The sequence below is a fragment of the Pteronotus mesoamericanus genome, unplaced genomic scaffold (assembly GCF_021234165.1).
Source record: "Pteronotus mesoamericanus isolate MK-2021 breed Mesoamerican mustached bat unplaced genomic scaffold, CSHL_Meso_final scaffold_408, whole genome shotgun sequence".
Lineage (NCBI taxonomy): Eukaryota > Metazoa > Chordata > Mammalia > Chiroptera > Mormoopidae > Pteronotus > Pteronotus mesoamericanus.
In genome coordinates this window covers 5,768,914-5,788,607 of record NW_026555315.1, presented here as the reverse complement: position 1 = coordinate 5,788,607, position 19,694 = coordinate 5,768,914, and the positions used below count along the sequence as shown (strand labels likewise).

The 19,694-nt window shown below is 54.4% G+C and overlaps 2 protein-coding genes across 2 annotated transcripts; one reads left to right on the top strand and one right to left on the bottom strand.

Moving 5' to 3' along the window:
• The first annotated feature begins 1,261 nt into the window (after positions 1 to 1,261).
• NLE1 (notchless homolog 1) lies at positions 1,262 to 10,344 on the top strand. The gene is made up of 13 exons (XM_054593339.1): positions 1,262 to 1,311; positions 1,448 to 1,591; positions 2,516 to 2,733; positions 3,520 to 3,599; positions 4,386 to 4,462; positions 4,607 to 4,704; positions 5,035 to 5,227; positions 5,704 to 5,839; positions 6,005 to 6,051; positions 7,124 to 7,326; positions 9,065 to 9,224; positions 9,333 to 9,403; positions 10,048 to 10,344. Exons 1-13 carry the CDS (start codon positions 1,294 to 1,296, stop codon positions 10,058 to 10,060), a joined length of 1,458 nt encoding a protein of 485 aa, XP_054449314.1. The 5' UTR covers positions 1,262 to 1,293; the 3' UTR covers positions 10,061 to 10,344.
• Positions 10,345 to 12,046: 1,702 nt separating this feature from the next.
• On the bottom strand, positions 12,047 to 18,917 carry FNDC8 (fibronectin type III domain containing 8). Its single transcript, XM_054593131.1, has 4 exons — positions 18,718 to 18,917; positions 14,602 to 14,968; positions 12,732 to 12,968; positions 12,047 to 12,199 (listed from the first exon to the last, which is right to left on the bottom strand). Exons 1-4 carry the CDS (start codon positions 18,915 to 18,917, stop codon positions 12,047 to 12,049), a joined length of 957 nt encoding a protein of 318 aa, XP_054449106.1.
• Between the last annotated feature and the right edge of the window lie 777 nt (positions 18,918 to 19,694).

Genomic DNA, 19,694 nt, shown 5'->3' with positions numbered 1-19,694 from the left:
TAAGGAGTTTACATTTTTTCCCTGCATGTAATGGGAGCCACTGCAGCGTTTGGGGGTTGCGGGAGGGCTGGGGAAAAACAGACCAGATTTTTTGGTTTGAAATCATCACCCTGGCTGCAGTGCGGAGAATGCACGGTGGAGGCAAAAATAAAAACAGGGAGGCAAGTGAAGGGGTGTGTAGGAAACATGGGGACTCAGAGCAGAGCGTGGCAGTGGGGGTGGAGGGAGCACAGTTAAGACAGGTTAACTGGGTGGAACTGGCCGAGCCTGAGGCTGCCCGGAGGGACAAGGGATGTGAGGGGCTGGGGGCGAGGGAGGGGACGGCTGGCAGGGAACCCCAGGTGTCTGGGAAGAGCGCTCCTGTTCTTTGTTCTCTGCTTCAGTTCCTCGCCTGTGCTGTGGGGAGAAAAGGGTTGTACGATGTATCTGTGTAAAGCACTTAGACCAAGGTGGATACACTGCTATTATTGTCATTATTATTGTTATTGCTTTACAGTGTTGAGAACTGTAGATGTTTTCTGCTTCTGGAGTCATCAAATATTTTTAATTGATTTAATCCAGTTTTAAAAGAATGATATGAGGAAGAAGGTAGGGGGAAGTTGAAGAGGGTAAAGGAGGTTAATTATTTGGTGGCGGAAGGAGGCTAAACTTTGGGTGATGAGCACACAATGCAATGTACAGATGCTGTATTATAATAGTGTACACTTGAAGGTTGTATAATCTTATTAACCAGTGTCACTCCAATAAATTTAATTTTTTTTTAAACAGTGATTTATTTCCAGGTGGGTAAAGTGATAGGGATTTTTTATTCTATTTTATTTTTTATCCATGTATTCTAATTTTTCTAAATAAATATGTGTAATAAAAATACAATAAAAGTCACTTTTTCAAATAAAAAAAAAGAATACTAATTTCTGTCCTCACCCCAGTAGCCTTTGGCTTTGAAAGTCCTCTCTTACAGAGCGCTGCTGCTTGGAACCTCTTTGGTCTTCTGTCATCTTCTATCTCTGTGACCTTGGGGAAAATCAACCGCTCAGAACTTCCATTTCCCCACCTATAAAGTGAGGCAAGAATCCCTTTTCTGAAGAGGCAAAAGGCTGGTTGCATCAGCGAGCAGTCCAACGGGGGAGGTGGGTACTGGGGGTGCCCATTCCCAAGGCCGGAGGCCTCGCGCGGCGTGACACTTTCCCTCCGCAACGCCAGAGGGCACTGTCGCTCGCTGCAGCACCACCCGACCACGGGGGCGGCGCTCTGTCCCTCCCGGAGTCTTTCTCCTCCACGTGGGGACGCGGGATGGCGGCGGCGGTGGCGGTGGGTGTGCGTGAATGGGGGAGGGGACCTCGCAAAGGGCTGTCGGGGCCGGAGTCTATGATGCGGGAGGGAGGCGGAAGTGGGGACCTTCCCGTCCCAGCCGTATGGCTGACGGCCGCTGCGCTTGTTGGCGCAGGACGAGACGGCCGCGCGCGACGTTCAGCGGCTGCTAGTGCAGTTCCAGGATGAGGGCGGGCAGCTGCTGGGATCCCCGTTCGACGTGCCGGTGGACATCACCCCGGACAAGCTGCAGCTCATATGCAACGCGCTGCTGGCCCAGGTGAGCAATGGCCGGTGCCGCCCGGGTCGGGGCCTCAGGGGATCCGGAGACCGAAGGGGCCCCCATTCTTCGCCGACAGTGGGCAGTACCCCGCGGTACGAGTCCATGGAGTGCCACTTACCCGGGGGAGGGTCAGAAAGATGCCTCAGTGTGAGAGCGCTTTACGCGCCGACCATCGACCATCGTGGTCCACAGTCATTGGGCGCATTGTCAAATGATTCCTCGCCACAGCCCCTGATTAATTCCCTCCATGTCACAGTGTGCCCGGTGGCAGTAAGTTATTCGCAGTAGATGGTGGGTTTGGAATTGGAACCCAAATGTGCCAACCTCCAAACCCATGTTCTTTTAGCTTCCCAGCCAGTGTTTTCGAAGTGTTGCCCTCTGTTGGGGTGGGAGGTGCTTAAAAATACAGTATTTGGACTCAGCCCTCGGACTTACTGCACCAGACCCTGGGGTGAAGCAGAGTCCGCGTTTCCAGACAGCTTTTTGGATGTTTCTTAACACATTATGCAGTGTGGTGTGGTGGTTTGGAAAATGGTGTATACTAATCCTGGGCGTTAGTGCACTTTTTAAAGAACACTGAAGACTCTGAATTAGTCATTAGCTATAGGATGTTGGGCTAACTACTTAGTTGCTCAGAGCCTCAGGTTTTTTCCATCTATCAAGTGGGAATATGAATGCCTACTTCCTAGGGTTGTTGTAGGAGGCAGATAAAGGATTTGAAAGTGCTATGGAAGCATCTTACAGTTGCCCTTCAAGGACTGAAAAGGTCTATTTCAATGGGGAATGATGGGTGATTCAAGCAGGGCGCTGAAAAGAAGGACGCTTTGCCTCCCCACAGCTCAGTGGGGGGGCGCCTCCCTGGTGCAGGTGGCCCCTGCCCATCTTTTGATGGGGGAGTTGCCCTTTGCTATTGCCCTCCAGGAGGATCCCCTGCCCCTGGCCTTCTACGTCCACGATGCGGAGATTGTCTCCTCACTGGGGAGGACGCTGGAGTCACAGGCGGTGGAGACGGAGAAGGTCCTCGACATCATTTACCAGCCACAGGCCATCTTCAAGGTCCGCGCCGTGACCCGCTGCACCAGCTCCTTGGAGGGTCACAGCGAGGCCGTCATTTCCGTGGCCTTCAGCCCCACAGGAAAGTACGAACAACTGCAGAATTGCGGAGGGGGGTGTGGGGGTGCGGCCTCTGGCTGGAGTGACGAGGGCACCCCCAAGTTATGATCCATGTGACCCAAGCTCCAGGCTCAGGTTGCAAGTAAGGGACTTCCCGAGTGAGGTTTCGTCCACAAAGACCCAGGACGCCCGCCTTGGAGGAGTCCTTCCCGGAGCTGATCTCGGGAGATCTGAGCTGCAAGGTCATCAGCTCTGCCCCCTCTAGCTGTGTGGCCTAGGCAAGTCACTTCGTCATCCGGGAAACTGGTTTTTATTTTTAAGATTTTATTTATTTATTTTTAGAGAAAGGGGAGAGAGGGAGAGAAGCATGGATGTGCGAGGGAATCACCAACTGGTTGTCTCACACGCCCCCAACCAGGGGACTTGGCTCCCAACGCAGGCATGAGCCCTGACCAGGAATCAATCCAGCGACCTTTCGGCTTCTGGGATGATGCCTCACCCAGTGGGCCACACCAGTCAGGGCAGAAACTGAGTTTCTTTGCTTCTCTCAGCCCTATGGGGATGATGAGAAGCTTTGCATCTGGTCCTAGCTGGGACCATTTCCTTTAGGAAGGAAGGTGAGAGAAGTGGCCGCCTGGGGTCATCTCCCAGATCACATCTGTGTTCTACTTCTTTTCAGGGGAGAGAGCGGTCCAGTCCCAGATGCTGTTCCCCAAAGACAAATGAAGGGCAGCAGACACGGGCAGTGTTTTGGGATGAGCGCTAGCCCTCGTCCCCACTGCAGGGCTCAGGCAGCCTCTCTTCTTCCCCAGGTACCTGGCCAGTGGCTCTGGAGACACCACTGTGCGCTTCTGGGATCTCAGCACGGAGACGCCGCATTTCACATGCCAGGGTCAGTATGCAATTGGCCATTTAGGGAGCCTTACTGGGAGGCCGGTGGTTCACTCAGCGCTTTCAGTCCTGAGGAGGCCCGGAGCAGATTCCAAGTCCTTCCCATCCATTTACCGACTGCCGTTCCCAGGCGGAGACCGTCCTCTCACGCCCAGCCAGCCACTTAGAAACAAGCAGACTAGACCAGAGCGTGAGCGTGGGGCTGTGGGAAGGCACCAGCTGGCTAGCAACAAGGGGAACCTGGCTTAAATCCAACTTCAACCTGCGTCAGAAAAGAATCACCTGGGGGCTTGTTCAGCTACGGGCCGCTGGGCCTCACCCCCAGCGCTTTTGTCTCTAGGTCTGGGGTGTGGCCTGAGGATTTGCATTTGGAGTCGTAGGGGGTACTGGTGCCACCAGACGGGGGTCCACACACCAGCTGAGCAAGCACCTTGTGTGAGGGGTGTACCGCCTCTAAGCTCCCGCTTTCTCTTCTGGAAAATGGGGCTGATAATTCTTGCTTGGCTTCACACCTTAGAGGTGTTGTGAGGTTTCAAGGGATGATGGAAAACACTGTGTACCACGTGCCACGGAGGGGATGTTAGACAGAGGCAGTGTTATCTGTGCAGCAGGAGGCCCGGCTTTTGCACTTGGGGCGCTTTCTCCACCTGCCTAGGAAGCCTTATCCTTTTGTTCGATGCTCAGTTTTTCAGCTCCGCGTTTAGGAGTGCTTGCCACCTGCCAGGCATTGCTGGGAACTGGGGATGAAAAGAGACCTTCCTCCTTCCTCTCTCCCCCTCTTACTTAGGACACAGACACTGGGTCCTTAGCATATCCTGGTCCCCAGACGGCAAGAAGCTGGCCTCCGGCTGCAAGAATGGCCAGGTAGACGGTGGGCGGGGTACCTGGGCAGGGACTCTGGGGTTCCCTTTGTGGAGCTGGGCCCGAGTCGGGTTCTGGGACTTCAGGGAGGGTGGGCAGGGTGGGGGACGGTTGGGGAGGGTTGTTCTGTGAACTTCCATCTTCCAGATCCTCCTGTGGGACCCAAGCACGGGGAAGCAGGTGGGCAGGACCCTCGCCGGCCACAGCAAGTGGATCACAGGCCTGAGCTGGGAGCCCCTCCATACGTAAGTGACACTGACAGAGCTGGGGTGATGAGGGATGAGGGGTCCAGAGCTGTCCCCCACCCCGCTTAATGCAGAGGGGGCAAGGTGAGCAGTCCAACAGCGACCGTGAGGCAGGAAGTAGGGCAGGTCTTCCGCACCTGCTCGCTGCGCGGGAGGGGCTGTCCGTCACAGGGCCTGAGAGCTGCCTGCAGGTGCAGCTGGATCCTGGAGTCAGGGAGCTGCCTAGACCTTGTCCGTGACCCCTGAATGGGCCATGGGGAGATGCTGTGGGCAGACAGGCATCGCCAGGTCAGAAACGAGGTCACATCTCCCCTCCCCTCCCCTCTCCAGGAACCCCGAGTGCCGCTACGTGGCCAGCAGCTCCAAGGATGGCAGCGTGCGGGTCTGGGACACAGCCTCGGGCCGCTGTGAGCGCATCCTCACCGGGCACACCCAGTCAGTCACCTGCCTTCGGTGGGGAGGGGACGGGCTTATCTACTCCGCCTCGCAGGACCGCACCATCAAAGTCTGGAGGGCCCACGATGTAAGAGCTGGGAGCGCCCGGAAGCCAGTCCGGGGAAATCAGGCCTCGGGAGGCCAGTGCTAGAAAGAACACTGACCAGTGTTTCTGGAGCATGTTGTGGGAGCCAGGTCGGGGAACACGGAAACAGGGTGGTGCTGCGCTGTCGGGGAGGCTCCAGCGTCCGTCAGCGTTGGCCGGCCCTGGAAATTCCTGCTGCAGGAAGCCTCTGCAGCGTCACTGAACCTGGCGCCTCCCGAACTCACTTGACTAGAGCCTTTTCATTCTAATGTACTTCTCTCCAGGAAACATGTTTTCAGAAACATTGATCTGAGCTAGTGCTCTCTTTGTACAAATGAGGAGAGACATGAGGCCGTGAGGGTGGTGTGGTTAAGATCGCACCGAGGAAGGGTCCTTGTTCTGAGGCTCCGGGGGCGAGTGTTGGGGAGCGGGTGCCCCCGGGTCGAGAGTGGTACCTGACCCGTCTCCCTCTCCCCTAGGGCGTGCTCTGCCGGACTCTGCAGGGCCATGGCCACTGGGTGAATACCATGGCCCTCAGCACGGACTACGCCCTGCGCACAGGGGCCTTTGAGCCCGCCGAGGCCTCTGTGAACGCCCAAGACGTCCAGGGGTCCTGTGAGTGAACGGGAGGAGGCGGGGAGGCAGCTGCGCGGCCAAGAGCCAGTCTGTAGCTTAATGCGTGAGGGTCGGAGCTAGGCTGGGGGTCTTTGCCGTTTGTGTTGGATGTTCTAATCCGTCTCGTTCCTCATCTCCTTCCCTCCCTCCGGTGCGTGGACACAGTGCAGGAGCTAAAGGAGAGGGCCCTGAGCCGGTACAACCTCGTGCGGGTGAGTACGCGCCAGCGTGGCCAGCACGGCGCTCTCCCTCCCCTAGTCCCTGCAGCTCTGCCCGCGCTCAGCGCCCCGCCTTCCAGCCCAACTCGGGAAGTACCTTTTCTGGAAAGCCGTTCTTGGAAGCCCTAGTTCATACTCCTGAGATCCTGATGTGCTGGGGATCACTTAATTTCATTTTGTTTTAGTTGCTTCTCTATATTGCGTTCCCAAGGTACCTCTCTTTTTTATTTTATTTAGTTTGTATAAGTAACACAGTCACATGATCTAAGGTTCAAAGAACACAAAAAGGTAGATAGTGGAAAATCTCTCGTCTCTGTCGCACGCTCATTCATTCCCTCTGAAAGCATCTAGTGCCACCAGTATCTTGTTTCTCCTTCCGGAGACTTCATATATGCACACGTGTGTGTACCCGTGCACCGTATACAATATGGTCACTGCTGCACAGTGACATGTCGGTCAACAGTGGACCACATTGCGACGGTGGGCCCATAAGATTGTAATGAAAAACCATTCCCTGGCGATGTAGCTGGCCCAACGCCCCATCGCGGTGCGTTACTGTTACTGGGGTGAACTCTTTAGACCTATTTTTAAAAAGTTGGCTATGAACAGTGTGCCATGTGTGGTGGCAGCAGCCTCATGCGTCTTGCGTCTCTGCCTCATTTCCTCTGTGCTGGATTCACTCCCGCGCCGTTTTGTACGGCGACATGCTGTGCGGGCTTCTCGCCCGGGAGCTGTAAGTGCGCTCTGTGGAGTTCGCACAGTGACAAAGTTGCCAAATGACACATTTCTCGAACGTATTCCCGTCATGAAGTAGCACAGACCCACGTGTACAATCCTTCCCCTCTGTGATGTACCATTCTGTCTCATACTTTTTAATGTAATGACATATCTTAGAAATTGTCCTGTGTTCATAAAGTTTCCTTTTGGGGGCAGTGACTCGTATGAGTTAGTGGCTGGCCCAGGCCTTGCCTCTGGTATTGAGCAATCAAATCAGTAGCGTGTCTGCAGCCGAGGTCAGACTCTCCTGCCCGAGACCATGTCCGACACTGTGCTTTCTGCCCCCCAGGGCCAGGGCCCAGAGAGGCTGGTGTCTGGCTCCGACGACTTCACCTTATTCCTGTGGTCCCCAGCAGAGGACAAGAAGCCCCTCGCACGGATGACAGGACACCAGGCCCTCATCAACCAGGTGCTCTTCTCCCCGGACTCCCGCGTGGTCGCCAGCGCCTCCTTCGACAAGTCCATCAAGCTGTGGGACGGCAGGACGGGCAGGTGAGTGGGGCGGGAGGAGGAGGCCGCCGTTTCTCTGGGAGGAGCTTGGCTCTGCCACTTACCGGCTGTGTGGCCTCGGCGAGCATTTGGCTTTTCTGAGCCTCTGTTTTCTCTTTGTGATAAGAGGACACCTTAACCTGTCAGCTTTGCTGCCGGGTTTGAATGAGGTGCTGTATTTAGCAGCAGCATTAAGTGGGCACTGAGAAGGCTAGTTCATTTCACATCTAAGGAGAGAAGATCTTAAAGCTGGCCTTCATCAGTGTGGTCTGCAGACTGGCGGCGGCGGCAGCATCTGGGAGTTCGATGGACATTCAGAACCTTGGGGCCCACCCAGACCTTGAGAATCAGAATCTGCGCTGTAAACAATTTTTAATTAATTTATTTTCCAATGATAGTTGACATGCGATATGATACTAGTTTCAGGTGTACAGCAGAGTGATTAGACATTCAGATACCCTACAAGGTGATCACCCCAGTACGTCTAGTGCCTGTCTGACACTGTGCATGGTTATCACAGTATTATTGATTCGGTTCCCATTGCTGTAGTTTACATCCCTGTTTTGTAGGTGACTGTTTTGTAACTGCCAATTTGTACCTCTTAATCCCTTCACCTTTTTCACCCTTCCCGCCAACCCTCCTTCAATCTGGCGACCATCAGTTTATTCTCCATATATAGGAGTTTGTTTTTGTTTTGTTCGTTCATTTGTTTTGATTTTTAGATTCTACATATAAGCGAAATCATATGGTATTTTTCTTTGTCTGACTTATTTCACTTAGCATAATACGCTCTGGGTCCATCCATGTTGTCACAAATGGCAAGATTTCATTCTTTTTTATGGCTGAGTCATTCCATTGTATACACGTACCACATTTTCTTTATCTTTTCACCCATCAGTGGACACGTAACTTAGATCGCTTCCGTATCTTGGCTGTTGTAAATAATGCTGCCGTGAACATGGAGATGCAGAGATCTTTTTGAATTAGTGTTTTGGAGTTCTTTGGATGAATACTAAGAAGTGGAAATGCTGGGTCATAGGATGGTTTTATCTTTAGTTTTTTGAGGAACGCCCGTATTGTTTTCCGTAGCAGCCACACCGATTTCCATGAGGGTTCCCCTTTCTCCACATCCTCACCAGCCCTTGTTTGTTGACGTACTGAGGGTAGCCACAGAATCTGCAGATTAATAACATCGCTGGGTGATTCTGCTCATCATTAAGTCCAAAAAGCCCTGGCGTAAAGAGGCACCGCGCCATGGGGTTAATTAGGTTGAAGGAGAGGCAACGGCGTGGGCACGAAGGAGCCAGGGAAGCCCTTGGCATCTCTGTGTCCATTCGGTTTCCTTTTAAGGTGAGACGACGCGTGTCGGAGCGGCCTGGTGACTTGTCCCAGTGGACACAGCCTGTATTGGCCCGAAAGCTCCAGGTGGGCCTGGCCCCGTGTCGCTCTGTGCCGCCTGTCAGCAGGCCGCTGCCCCATGGGGAGGATGCCGCGCAGGCGGGCTAAGCGGGCACTGCCTTGGATTCTGAGGCACGCCAAGTTGAGCGGGGGCCCGTTGTGCCGGGGCCCGGCGAGCGGCACCCAGGAAGCAGCACCGCGATGATTGGCCTGGGGTGGGGCCCGGCCGTGGGATTTTGTACAGGTTCCCAGGCGACTGTAACAGGCAGCCGGGGCTGACGGCCGCTGCTGTGGGGCACCGAGCGCCCTTCAGACACGTCGTCGTCGTCTTCCCTTGGCCCAGGTACCTGGCTTCCCTGCGTGGCCACGTGGCTGCCGTGTACCAGATTGCGTGGTCCGCTGACAGCCGGCTCCTGGTCAGTGGCAGCAGCGACAGCACGCTGAAGGTGTGGGACGTGAAGGCCCAGAAGCTGGCCACGGACTTGCCGGGCCACGCGGATGAGGTAGGGCCGACGCATGGGGGCTGGGGAGGGTGAGGAGTTGGAGCCTGGCCCTCTCCCTCACCCTCCTCATTGCCCCACCTCCCCTCCAACGCCCCCGCCCCGGCTCAGGTGTACGCTGTCGACTGGAGTCCAGATGGCCAGAGAGTGGCAAGTGGTGGGAAGGACAAGTGCCTCCGGATGTGAGTTTGGGGGAGGTGGTGGTGGCTGGTGTGCTCGGCTCTGCTGCCCTTGTGGGGTCGCTCCTGGTGACTTTCCCTTCTGGCGTAGACATCGGGGGGCTCGCCCGGGGCCCATACTGCCCCGAGACAGTGTGCGGGGCCAGGTTCTCAGCGGGCAGTGGGAGGGGTTGTGGGAGACCTTGCCGGTTCTCAGGCCCCTCTCCTGCGGGCAAGCCCAGGGCCGCTCCAGCGCAGGCAGTTCTCGGTGAGCACCAGGCTGGGGGTCCTGAGACCCAGTTCAGACCCTGGTTCCACCTTCACTGTGCCTGCCGGGAGAGCTCGGGGTCATTGCACTTCAGGAGGCGGGAAGGTCAAAGCTAGGAGGCGAACACCCCTTGGAACCTGAGGCACTGTGTCCTAGTCCAGGACTGCCCCTGTTTGTTGCACAACCATGGTGGTGTCGCAGGGGGCCGGGCCCTGGTCTGAGGCCCCGGTGAGGCAGGCGGGGGTAGGTGCCTGCCGCGCGTGAGGCAGGGGCCAGGCTCTAGTTTAGCTGAGGGGAAGCCGCAGGCCCCCTCCAACAGTGGGCCCCTGGGACTGCAAGGCAGCCCCCCTTCCCCGCGGCAAACTCCCCCCCCCATCCTTTTCCTTCTCCTTCTGCACAGATGGAGGCGATGAGAAACCCACAGCTATCTGACCCCCACCTGGACCCGGCCTGTGTCGGCCGTCTGCCCCGGCAGCCCAGAGGCCGGGTGGTGACCTGGAGGACAGGTGTGGCCTGCTGGCCTTGCACAGACGCCAGCACGTTCCTCCGCAGCGCAGGAGGTCATGGGTCACGGGCGGTTCCCGCAGAGCTCAGCCCTTGGCCGCCACTCTGGACCTTCCTGGTGCCGCCAGGGGTGGCAGGAGGCCAGGCAGAGACGAGACCCCTGCCGCTGCCCCTGCCTCCTTTCCCTGATGTCTGCTCTGTTCAGGGGCTGACCCCAGGTTCTGTGACCAAATAAATAACTTATATTTTGTGCCTTTGGGTTATAATCCTTTGTCTAGAATCGGGGGCTCAACCGAGGTCTGTGCTAACTCATTTGTTCAGCCTCCTCTGCACTGGGTTGCACGAAAACCACACTGGCCAGGAAGTTGCCTGGCCTCTCTCTACCCTGGGCCTGCGAAGGAGAAGCCAGCTGAGGCCCCCGCCGGGATGGCCGGAGGGTAGCCTGGGGCTGTGCTGCCCGGGGTGGTACGTGCACTAGCCACACGTGGCTTTTCCCATTAGCACTCCATACAGTTAGAAATGCTGTTCTCGCTCACGCTAGCTCACGGCCACTTACTGTATTGCACAGCACAGATAGACAATGCTGTCGTTGTCACTGGGAGCGGCGGGCCCCTGCTGCTCTGGGGTGCCTTCCTCGGCCCCCCACCCCACACACTCCTCGCGGCCTTGCCATGCCCTGAGCACAGCGCCAAGCTCTCCGGACACGGACAGGAAGGCGGCGGCTGCCCTGGACAACCCTCCCACGCGGCATGCAGTAGCCAGCACTGCAGCAGAAGTGGGTGTGGTGTGCCGTGGGGGGGCGGCGCTCTGTCCCCTGAGGACTTCACACTGTGAAAAGCCTCCCCACCAAGATCCCGCCCTCCATGCATCATCTTGCCTCGACTTTCTCCTCTTCCGGGGCTAAGGCGAATCAACTCAGGTTGAACTTTTTTAAAATTGATTTTAGGGAGGGGAGCAGAGAGAGAAAGAACGTTGATCTGTTGTTTCACTTACTGACGCATTCATTGGTGCTTCTCGGATGTGCCCAGACCAAGGATCAAACCCAGAATCTTGACATTGAGATGACATTGTAACACCTGAGCTGGCCAGACGGGGCCAGGCTGATCTAACCCTCCCTCGTGTGGACTGCTCAGGGCCACAGCATTTCCGGTCTTGTGTTCTCACCTCCCCCGCCCCATGCGAGCTTTTACAGTTTTACACGTCGCCGCGAGCTGCGGTCCTCGGCGTCCCCTTGCATCTCTGCAGTGATGCTGCGGGAGGCAAAGGGAGGCAGCGGTTGCCGAGCACCCGTCTGCGGGCGCTTTCTCTGTGTGCGCCCGCACAGGACCCACACTGTAACCCTACAGCCAAGCCTGGAGTGGTCTCGCATCCCCATATTTTTGATGAGGAAACAACCCAGGAAGCTTAAATGGCTTTCCTGTGCCCTCACATCCAAGAACAGCCTCAATTAAACAGGCCCCGCCCCAATCCTTCTGTAATTTGCACCCTGTCCTGCCAGAGCTCGTCTGATGCTGACAGTGTGTGGGCTGCTGCCACCTCTGTCCCGTGTTGCTGTTTCTCTTGGTGTGTGTTTTAGTCTGAATACCAGACTAAAGAGGACGATGCCGGCACCGCGGGGCAGTAGGTGGTGGCAGCGGCAGCTCACCACACCGCCGCCCTTGTTTGCCATCCTCGTCCCCGACCTGGACTGTTGGTTCTGGCACAAGCTGGAGGGTGGACACCGGCGGCCCAGCTGGGGCTGGGCACCGCATGAAGCAGAGTTTAGAGGTGCTGGGCGACCTGCAGTTCTTTAATGAGGGACCTGGACCTAACCCAGGTCTGGGGAGGGGCTGCCTAGCAGCTGTGGGCGGTGGGCAGTGGGCAGCCTGGCCTGCAGTGTCCCAGACGCCCCCTCCTTAGTAGGGAAATATTGTCTCCAGATCTTCCAGCCTCCGCATCTCGTCTGGCCTGATGGCCACTGTTTTCCGCTGGGATTCCTTGCGCCGCACGGTGATCTGGATGGGGTTGTTCTCAGGGAAGCTGCTCAGGTCATTGGCAAGAGTCGCAAACTGAATTAACAGAAGAAAACCCGTTAGATTTCCTCCCCAGACCTGACCGCTCGTTGCTGCAGCCCCTGGTTTGTTTGCTAAATGGGATCTAAGCTGCATAGTCTTAGAACCCTGCCCGTCTACATCAGAAGGAGGTAGGACAGGGTACGGGTCAAACCTGTGATGTTCCCAACCACGGGGCTGTGTGCTCAGGCCTCTCCCCACCCTGGGCCCCTACCCACCCCAGGCTGCTCCCTTCTTTGTCCCCCTTCAGTCTCTTCCCTGTTTCTGGCAATGCCCTTGGTACCAAGGTGAAAGATGGATGTTACAGGGATGCCAGCGAGTCCATCAGTTTGCATTCCCAGGGGCACCAACGGGGCTTAATCCTCAAACCTCCCAGAAGAGAGCAGCATGGGATTGATACGTATTTGCGCAGGTGGAAGGAAAGCAAGCAGGGAGATGAGTTGTGGGCGTGCGGGGTGGCCCCAACCTCCAAAGTCCCTGGCGCAGGCGTCCCTCCCTGACCCCTTGGGGCCCTCCTCCCAGGGCTCACTTTGTAGGGCTTGCACCACTTCCCCACCCCAGCGGTGTTGGCTGCGCGGACGATGAGGCAGTAACTCGTGTTGGGCTTCAGCTCCATCAGCTTGACAGTGGTGCCCAAGATCTTGTGGAAGATCCACGGGCGAACCTTTGTCCTGGAAGGCTTATAGTCATTTCTCTTGACTACCTCCTGCAACAGGACCTGGTAGAAACTGACTGGCTGCTTGCCCAAGGCATAGGTCCAGGAAATCTAGGAGAAAGAGCCCCGGAGGCTTCCTGAGACCTGGCCCTGCCTGTCTGCCCCTCGCCCCATCCCGATGCCCATCCGGTCCTAGCTGGAGCTGAGGCAAGTCTGAGGGGAGGGGTAAGGTACTCCAACCGGAGGTGGAACTACCAGCCGGCTGCACAGGCTCCACCCCCTGCACAGCCCCACCCACCTTGGAGCGACCTTCATTCCGTTTCTTCTAGACCAGTGATTTTCAACCGGTGTATCGCAAGAATTTTTAAAACGTGCAACGCTTGACGCCAAACAGTCACCCGGTGTTCCGCAGCACTTGCGTGTGTTAAAAATTCCTGCAGGACACCCGGTGAAAATCGCTGTTCTAGACTATGTCAGTTGAGAGGAACCTTGGAGATTAGATTATCTTGCCCACCTGTCTCATTGCAGGTCGGGTTAAATGCTCAGAGAGGGTAAGTGGCTGGCACACTGTCACAGAGCAATAAAGTGACAGAGATCAAAAAGCCCCAGAGACCACGTACTACAACAGTGGCTGCCAAGCGAGCCCGACTGAGGATCCGAGGGAGTTCCAGTCCCGCTGCAGATTCCTGGCCTACTGTCCGCTATCTGGCCCCCCGTTTCCATTCTCCTCCATCTAGACCAGAAGTTCTTAAACTGGTGTGCATCAGAGTACCCTGGGGGACTCGTCAGAACACGGACTGCTGGCCCGGCCTTGACAGCTCCTGATTCAGTAGGCCCAAGTTGGGGGTGGGGTGAAAGGGGGAACAAAAACGGAAATTTCTAACAAGTTGCCCTATGATGCTGACACCAGCGGTGGTCTGGGAAGAAGCAGGGCTGTAGGCCTCCCAACAATCGGGCTTCCAGCTTTATCTTCCTAAAACTCAGCTCGCATTGCATCCATCCTCAGATAAAAAGCTCTGCAAAAAGCTGTTCCCTACAGCTTACGGAAAAATCTGTAAAGTAGCCTAACATTAGAGGACTTCCAGAAAATGACCCCAGACTAACTTGCCCCCTGCATCCCTCTAACGTCACTAGGACAGTGCTCCTTAACACGTGGTCTGGTGCCATCAGTACCACCTGGGAATTTGTTAGTGGTACAAATTCTCAGGCCCCACCCCCCAGACTTACTGAATCAGAACCTCTAGGGAAGGGGCCAGGAATCTTGTTTCTAACATGATTAGACCTACAGACACGTGAATGTGTGAAAAGCCCTGGGCTGGGGCCTGGGTGTTTCCTCCCCCACTTTCCCGCCTATGAGCCTTTGCCAGCACCAGTCCCTCCAGCGGATACCTTCCCCACCCGCTGCTGCCCCGTCTCCAGGCGTTTAAATCCTACCTCTACGCCCCAGCTCAAATGTTGCCAAGGGCCACCAGGCTCATTCCTGCACCAGGAAGTAACATTCTTTTCCCTCTGACTTCCCAGTGGCACTTGATCTGGACTCTCCCTCCAGCAACGAGCCCTGTCTGGCTTCCACTGGAGTTTCTTACAAGTGTGCCCTCTGTCCTAACCCATGAACTTGAGGTCAAGATGTAGGTGGTGGGCATCTTCATCCCATTCTTCCCCCACCCCCAGAGCTCAGCTCAGTGCCCGGCACATTGGAGGCAGCCAGTAAGCCTCTGCCAGATGCATGAGGAGGAAAACGCACCACGGCTGTGTCGTCGCTGACTGTGTGTTCGCAGATGAAGGGCGCCTCTGGCACATCGGTGACCACGGAGGACTTCGAGGATGTCGAGGAGGTGTCAGTGTCCAGCTCAGGGTTGTCAAGGTCCAGCAGGGCCCCAGGGGTGATTTGGGACTTAGATTGGTGGAGGCAGAGGGCCAGGTCCTCTTCTGTGTCCTTGGCCACCGGGGAGGGGCTGAGTTTGTTCAGCTCGCCTTCCAGCAGCCCTGCAAAGAAGCTGCTGTTGGGCTGGGTCACGGCCAGTTTGATGGGATTCAGCAAGGTGGAGGAGATGGGGGAGATGCTGGTGTCGTCAGAGCTGCCTTCGGATTCCTCCCCTGGCATCGGCTTCCTGGAGTGTGAGGGGAGACGGGTGAACCGGGCGGAGGGGTCGCCCAGCCAGCCGCGCAGCCTGGAAGCTCCCATAGGCCAGCACTGGGCCTGACTTACGCGGGTGTCCGGCTGCTTCTGAACAGCTCAGAACATCCTCACTGCTGTGCAGCAGTGCGTCTACCCACCAGGGCACGTACTAGTGGAAAATGCAGATTCCTGGCACCCTGTCCCTAGTGGGATGGGCCTGGGGAAGCTGCCAAAGTTCAGAGGAGCCTCAGACAATTCTGATGCAGGTGTTCTGAGAACCACAATTTGAGAAACACTGCTGAAACTTTGTCCTTCCCCCAAAGTGGGGTGCAAACACCCCAGGGAATGACCCCAATGACCTTCCATAGTGTGGGAAAATATCTAAAAGAAAAATAAAGTTTTACTAATATATATGCACTATTTAATATTTATTTATTTTTAAAGATTTTATTTATTTTTAGAGGGGAAGAGAGAGGGAAACATCCTTTGGTTGTCTCTTGCACGGCCCCAACTGGGGACCTGGCCCACAACCCATGCGTGTGCCCCGACTGGGAATCAAACTGGCGACCTTTCGGTTCACAGTCCAGTGCCCAGTCCACTGAGCCACACTAGCCACGCCTTCACTATTTAATATTTAGTGTAATTACTAATTTATTTACTTAGACTACATAACATTGAACAATATTGATATATATATAGCATGTAAAATTAACAGATAAATGTACATATATTGGGATGAACACTCAAAGCTTTTTTCTTCCATTCTAACTTTTTAAAATCATGAACTATTTTAGACATATCCAACGATATCAAGAACAACATATTAAGTTTTTATTTAACCATCACCCAACTTCAGAACTAAAGCCTCATCAGTGTAGTTAAAGCCCCCAGACACTTCCTCCCCCTCCTCTCACTCAGAAATAACCAGTACAATAATAAGCAATAAATTCAAATTTTTGTGCTTATTATTCCTTATGTCTTTACAGGTTTGTTACATATGTGTATTATTCCTAAGCAAGATCTATTTTGCATATTTTTTAACTTTACATAAATAGTGTCATTTAGCATGTATCTATGGGCAGTTGGCTTTTTCACTCAACATTGTTTTTTCAATCCATCTGCATTATACATGTACCTCTGGTTTAGTCATTTTAGCTATTGTTTGGTTTTTCATTTCAGGGGTATCTGTATTGTTACTAATTATTTGCTATTACAAAGAAAAAGTTTGTACATGTTTCCCCCCCATTAAAACTTTACCAATGATGTACAGAACCCCCCAGAATTGGCTTTCAAATCTTTTTTAACCCTTCACCCAAAGTAAGAAATATGTATCGCAGGCACCTAGCGCACCCATACTTACACAGGAAGCTAAAGCACACTGCACAAACCAAAGCTTACTCTGTGAGCTGTGCTCTGGGACTTTTTATTCTCTTTAATTTCATGTTTATGATACTGGTCTCCACCCACTAGGAGGAGTTCCTGACCCAGTCCTGGGTCACAACCCACAGTGTGAGGAGCACTTGCCTAGAGAGAGCAGCCAAGGTCACACGGGGAGCCAATGGCAGAGCCGGAACTAGAACCCAGACCTCCCGAGCCCGGGGCCTGCCCCGAGCTGGGCAGCTCCCACCTGCCCCTGGCGCTTTCTGGCTCCTCTCTGCGTCCTACCCCATCTCCCCCAGATGCTCTGGCCAAGACCAGCAACCAACACCCCCCGGCCCCCGAATCCCTTCCTGCAGGTCAGCCTCTGGCTTCATGGTTGGTTGATGGGCCCAATTTTTCCTCCCTGAGCTCCGGCCCCATTGACCTCCTCCTGAAAAATCCTGATCAGCCCAAACCTCCAATGCTAGCCCTTGGCAGACACTTATAACAAGGCGACTCCCCCCTCCGAGGCCATTTGCAGGCTGGAGCGTCACAGTACGGATGCCATTTAGACTTCATGTGGTCCTAATGAATTTCTGTTTCAGATTTATTTTTTCAAAACACCAGTGCTGAAGCGGGCGTGGACGGCAGCGAGGCACCGGCTCTGTGCTGCGCGTGTTCTCTTCTGATGTTTACAGCAGTCCTGCTGGGCAGGTATGGGCCCTAATTCCCAAGTGAGGGCCTGAGGAGTCCCTGATCTTAACGAACTTGTCTACAGCCCTATAGCTAAGTGGTGGAACTTGGATCTGAGCTTGGACTCATGGTTCTAGACTTTCTCACTATTGCATGAAGTTTCCTGTAAGCATTTATCACTCTAGCCATACGTGCCACTCGCTGGTCCCTTAGGAAATGGACAGCATATCGCTTTCATATAATCAGGACTAGCTACATACCGTATTTTGCCGTATATAATGCGCAACTTTTTTTGCCCAAGTTTTTGAGGGAAAAATAAGGAAGCGCATTATACACAGGTAGTATTAGTTACCCATGTATATAAATATAAATGTATCTATATCAATGTTTTTAATTATTTTAGTTATGCGTATGCATTAAAAGTATAACTCTAGCCCTGGCTGGTGTGGCTCAGTGGATTGAGTGCCAGCTGGTGAACCAAAGAGTCGCTGATTCGATTCCCAGTTGGGGCACATGGCTGGGTTGAGGGCCAGGTCACCAGCAGGGGGAGCGTGAGAGGCAACCACACACTGGCGTTTCTCTTCCTCTTTTTCTCCCTCCCTTCCCATCTCTAAAAATAAATATTTTTAAAATGTTTAAAAAAGTATAACTCTAGAAAGCAATGATGACATCCATATGTTCAAAACACATGCTAAAATTCCTTTATAATACAAAAAACAAATATATAAATAAATTGAATGAAAAATTAAAACGAAAATTTTTTTCCTGAAAGTTTGGGCCAAAAACGTGGGTGTGCATTACACACAGTAAATATAATGGTAGTTTGTGGGTCCCCTTCAAAAATTATTAACAATTTCAGGAGAGTGAGAGTGAGCATTAAACTAAGTACAGGGCCGCGGTGGCTGTGAAGCTCACATGCCTGAAACTGCCCCGCAGGGAATCCCTTCAGCCGACAACAGCCGGCACCGCCCTGCTGCACTGGCTCACTCCTTCCTTTCCTAGGGCATTCAGCTCACATGTCACCTCCTCCAAGAAGCCTCCCTTAACTGCAACCTCTCCCAAGCCATACTGAGCCTCTTCCATTTTCTCAAGGTGTCCTGTCGCAGCACAGACCAGCGGTAGTGTTCCTGATTCCTGACACACGCGCCAGGCTGGGAGCGCCTTGAAGGCAAAGGCTGTGCTTTTTGGCTGTACATTCCGGGACTTAACCCTGGGCCAGACACCTTGCGGGAGCTCCAAAAGTTTTGTGGAATGAAGGGAACCCAGAATCACTGAGGACGAGGAGGAGGAGGAGGAGCAAACCTCAGTGTGAACAGACAGGCTACTGGGGGGACAAAGTCAGGAATGGGGAGGCACCGAAAAGGAGGATTAAGAGCGGAGCCATGGGGGCATAGAAGGGGGCAGAGGTTTCTGGGGGAGGGAGCGAGGACCCTAATGCACTAAGGGAATGAGAAGCTCCATGAACAAATCTCTGACTAATCCTGGAAGGCTTCCTGGGGTGGGGGGGGCTACATGCCTCCAACAACTGATTTGGGGTCAGGAATCCATGATGCAACCTGTACACGTGCTCTTCCTGGGAAGTCCAAGGCCCAGGTTGTGACAGGTCCAGGAAGTACCTCTTCTTCAAGCCCCTCCCCACCCCCCAGCTCCAGGCTTAGAAAGGAAGAAAGGACCAGGCTTGTGTCTTACGGTAGATTGATGGTATCCTCCTCCATGAAGTTAATCAAACTGCCCGTTGAGGAAAGTGGGAATCCTTTGGTAGCAACCGTCCTGTTCATAGACTTGGGGTTTGGAAAGGGCTCCGACATTTGATTCAAAACTTTGCGGGTTTCCTTTTTCATCATGGCCTCCTCCCCATCTCCCACTTTACAGAACACCTCTGATGCCATCTAGTTTGTGTGTGACCACAGCTGTCACCATGCAGAACAGCCAAGCTGACAGGAAGTAGAAACTGGAGGCAGCAGACCCACCCTTAGTTTAGTTGGGATGGGGGTGCAATGAGCTGACTTCATAATCATCGCAGAGTGTAACAATTAGGGGCTGCTGTTGCCCAGGGCCGGGACCGGGGGTCTGGAGCGGGGTAGAGCCAAGGAGTAGCCTCCAGTGCCCTTCCAGCTCCAGGGCTCTGTGGTTCGGCGGCGCTGCCCTTCTCTGAAGATCAAAATGCTTCCCACCTGTGGCTGCCCTGGGACGGAGGAGAAGGATGGCGGGACAAAGGCGCCTGGGCGTGGAGGGAGGCGGCACTGGAACGGGTCTCTGGGAGTGGGAGGCTGAAGGATGCTGAGGCACCAGGTCCAGGAACCGCATGCGGAAGACCCCCATTCTGTCCAGTTTGTAGGCCTGGGAAAGCAGACGCTACATGGGAGTCACGGCGCACGGAGACTCAGGGTTTACTGCTAGAATTCTAAATGTGCCACGCTCTCGCCCCGAGTGTCCCCATGTGTTGAGTGACAAAGGAGGGTGCTGCAGAGGGATACAGAGATGGACCAGACATTATTTCTGTTCTCAAGGAAACCGCTCTACTGCAGGAAAACATACACACACTTCTGGGATGGGGAGAGAGGCTGTTAAAGCAGTGCTGGCTTTGCACCTAGACGTGCATTTGTCTGATGTAAGGCCAGTTCTGCCCTTACAGACTGTCATCTTTGGCACATGACTTCACCTCC

Bases quoted from the DNA above. Each gene is read 5' to 3' on its own strand.
- NLE1 (XM_054593339.1), top strand. The intron at 1,592-2,515 runs GTGAGCAATGGC...ATTGCCCTCCAG, and splicing joins GCAACGCGCTGCTGGCCCAG to GAGGATCCCCTGCCCCTGGC. The intron at 4,705-5,034 runs GTAAGTGACACT...TCCCCTCTCCAG, and splicing joins AGCTGGGAGCCCCTCCATAC to GAACCCCGAGTGCCGCTACG.
- FNDC8 (XM_054593131.1), bottom strand. From the start codon at position 18,917: ATGGCATCAGAGGTGTTCTGTAAAGTGGGAGATGGGGAGGAGGCCATG. The intron at 14,969-18,717 runs GTAAGACACAAG...CTCACACTCCAG, and splicing joins GAGGATACCATCAATCTACC to GAAGCCGATGCCAGGGGAGG. The intron at 12,969-14,601 runs GTGCGTTTTCCT...TCTTTCTCCTAG, and splicing joins TCAGCGACGACACAGCCGTG to ATTTCCTGGACCTATGCCTT.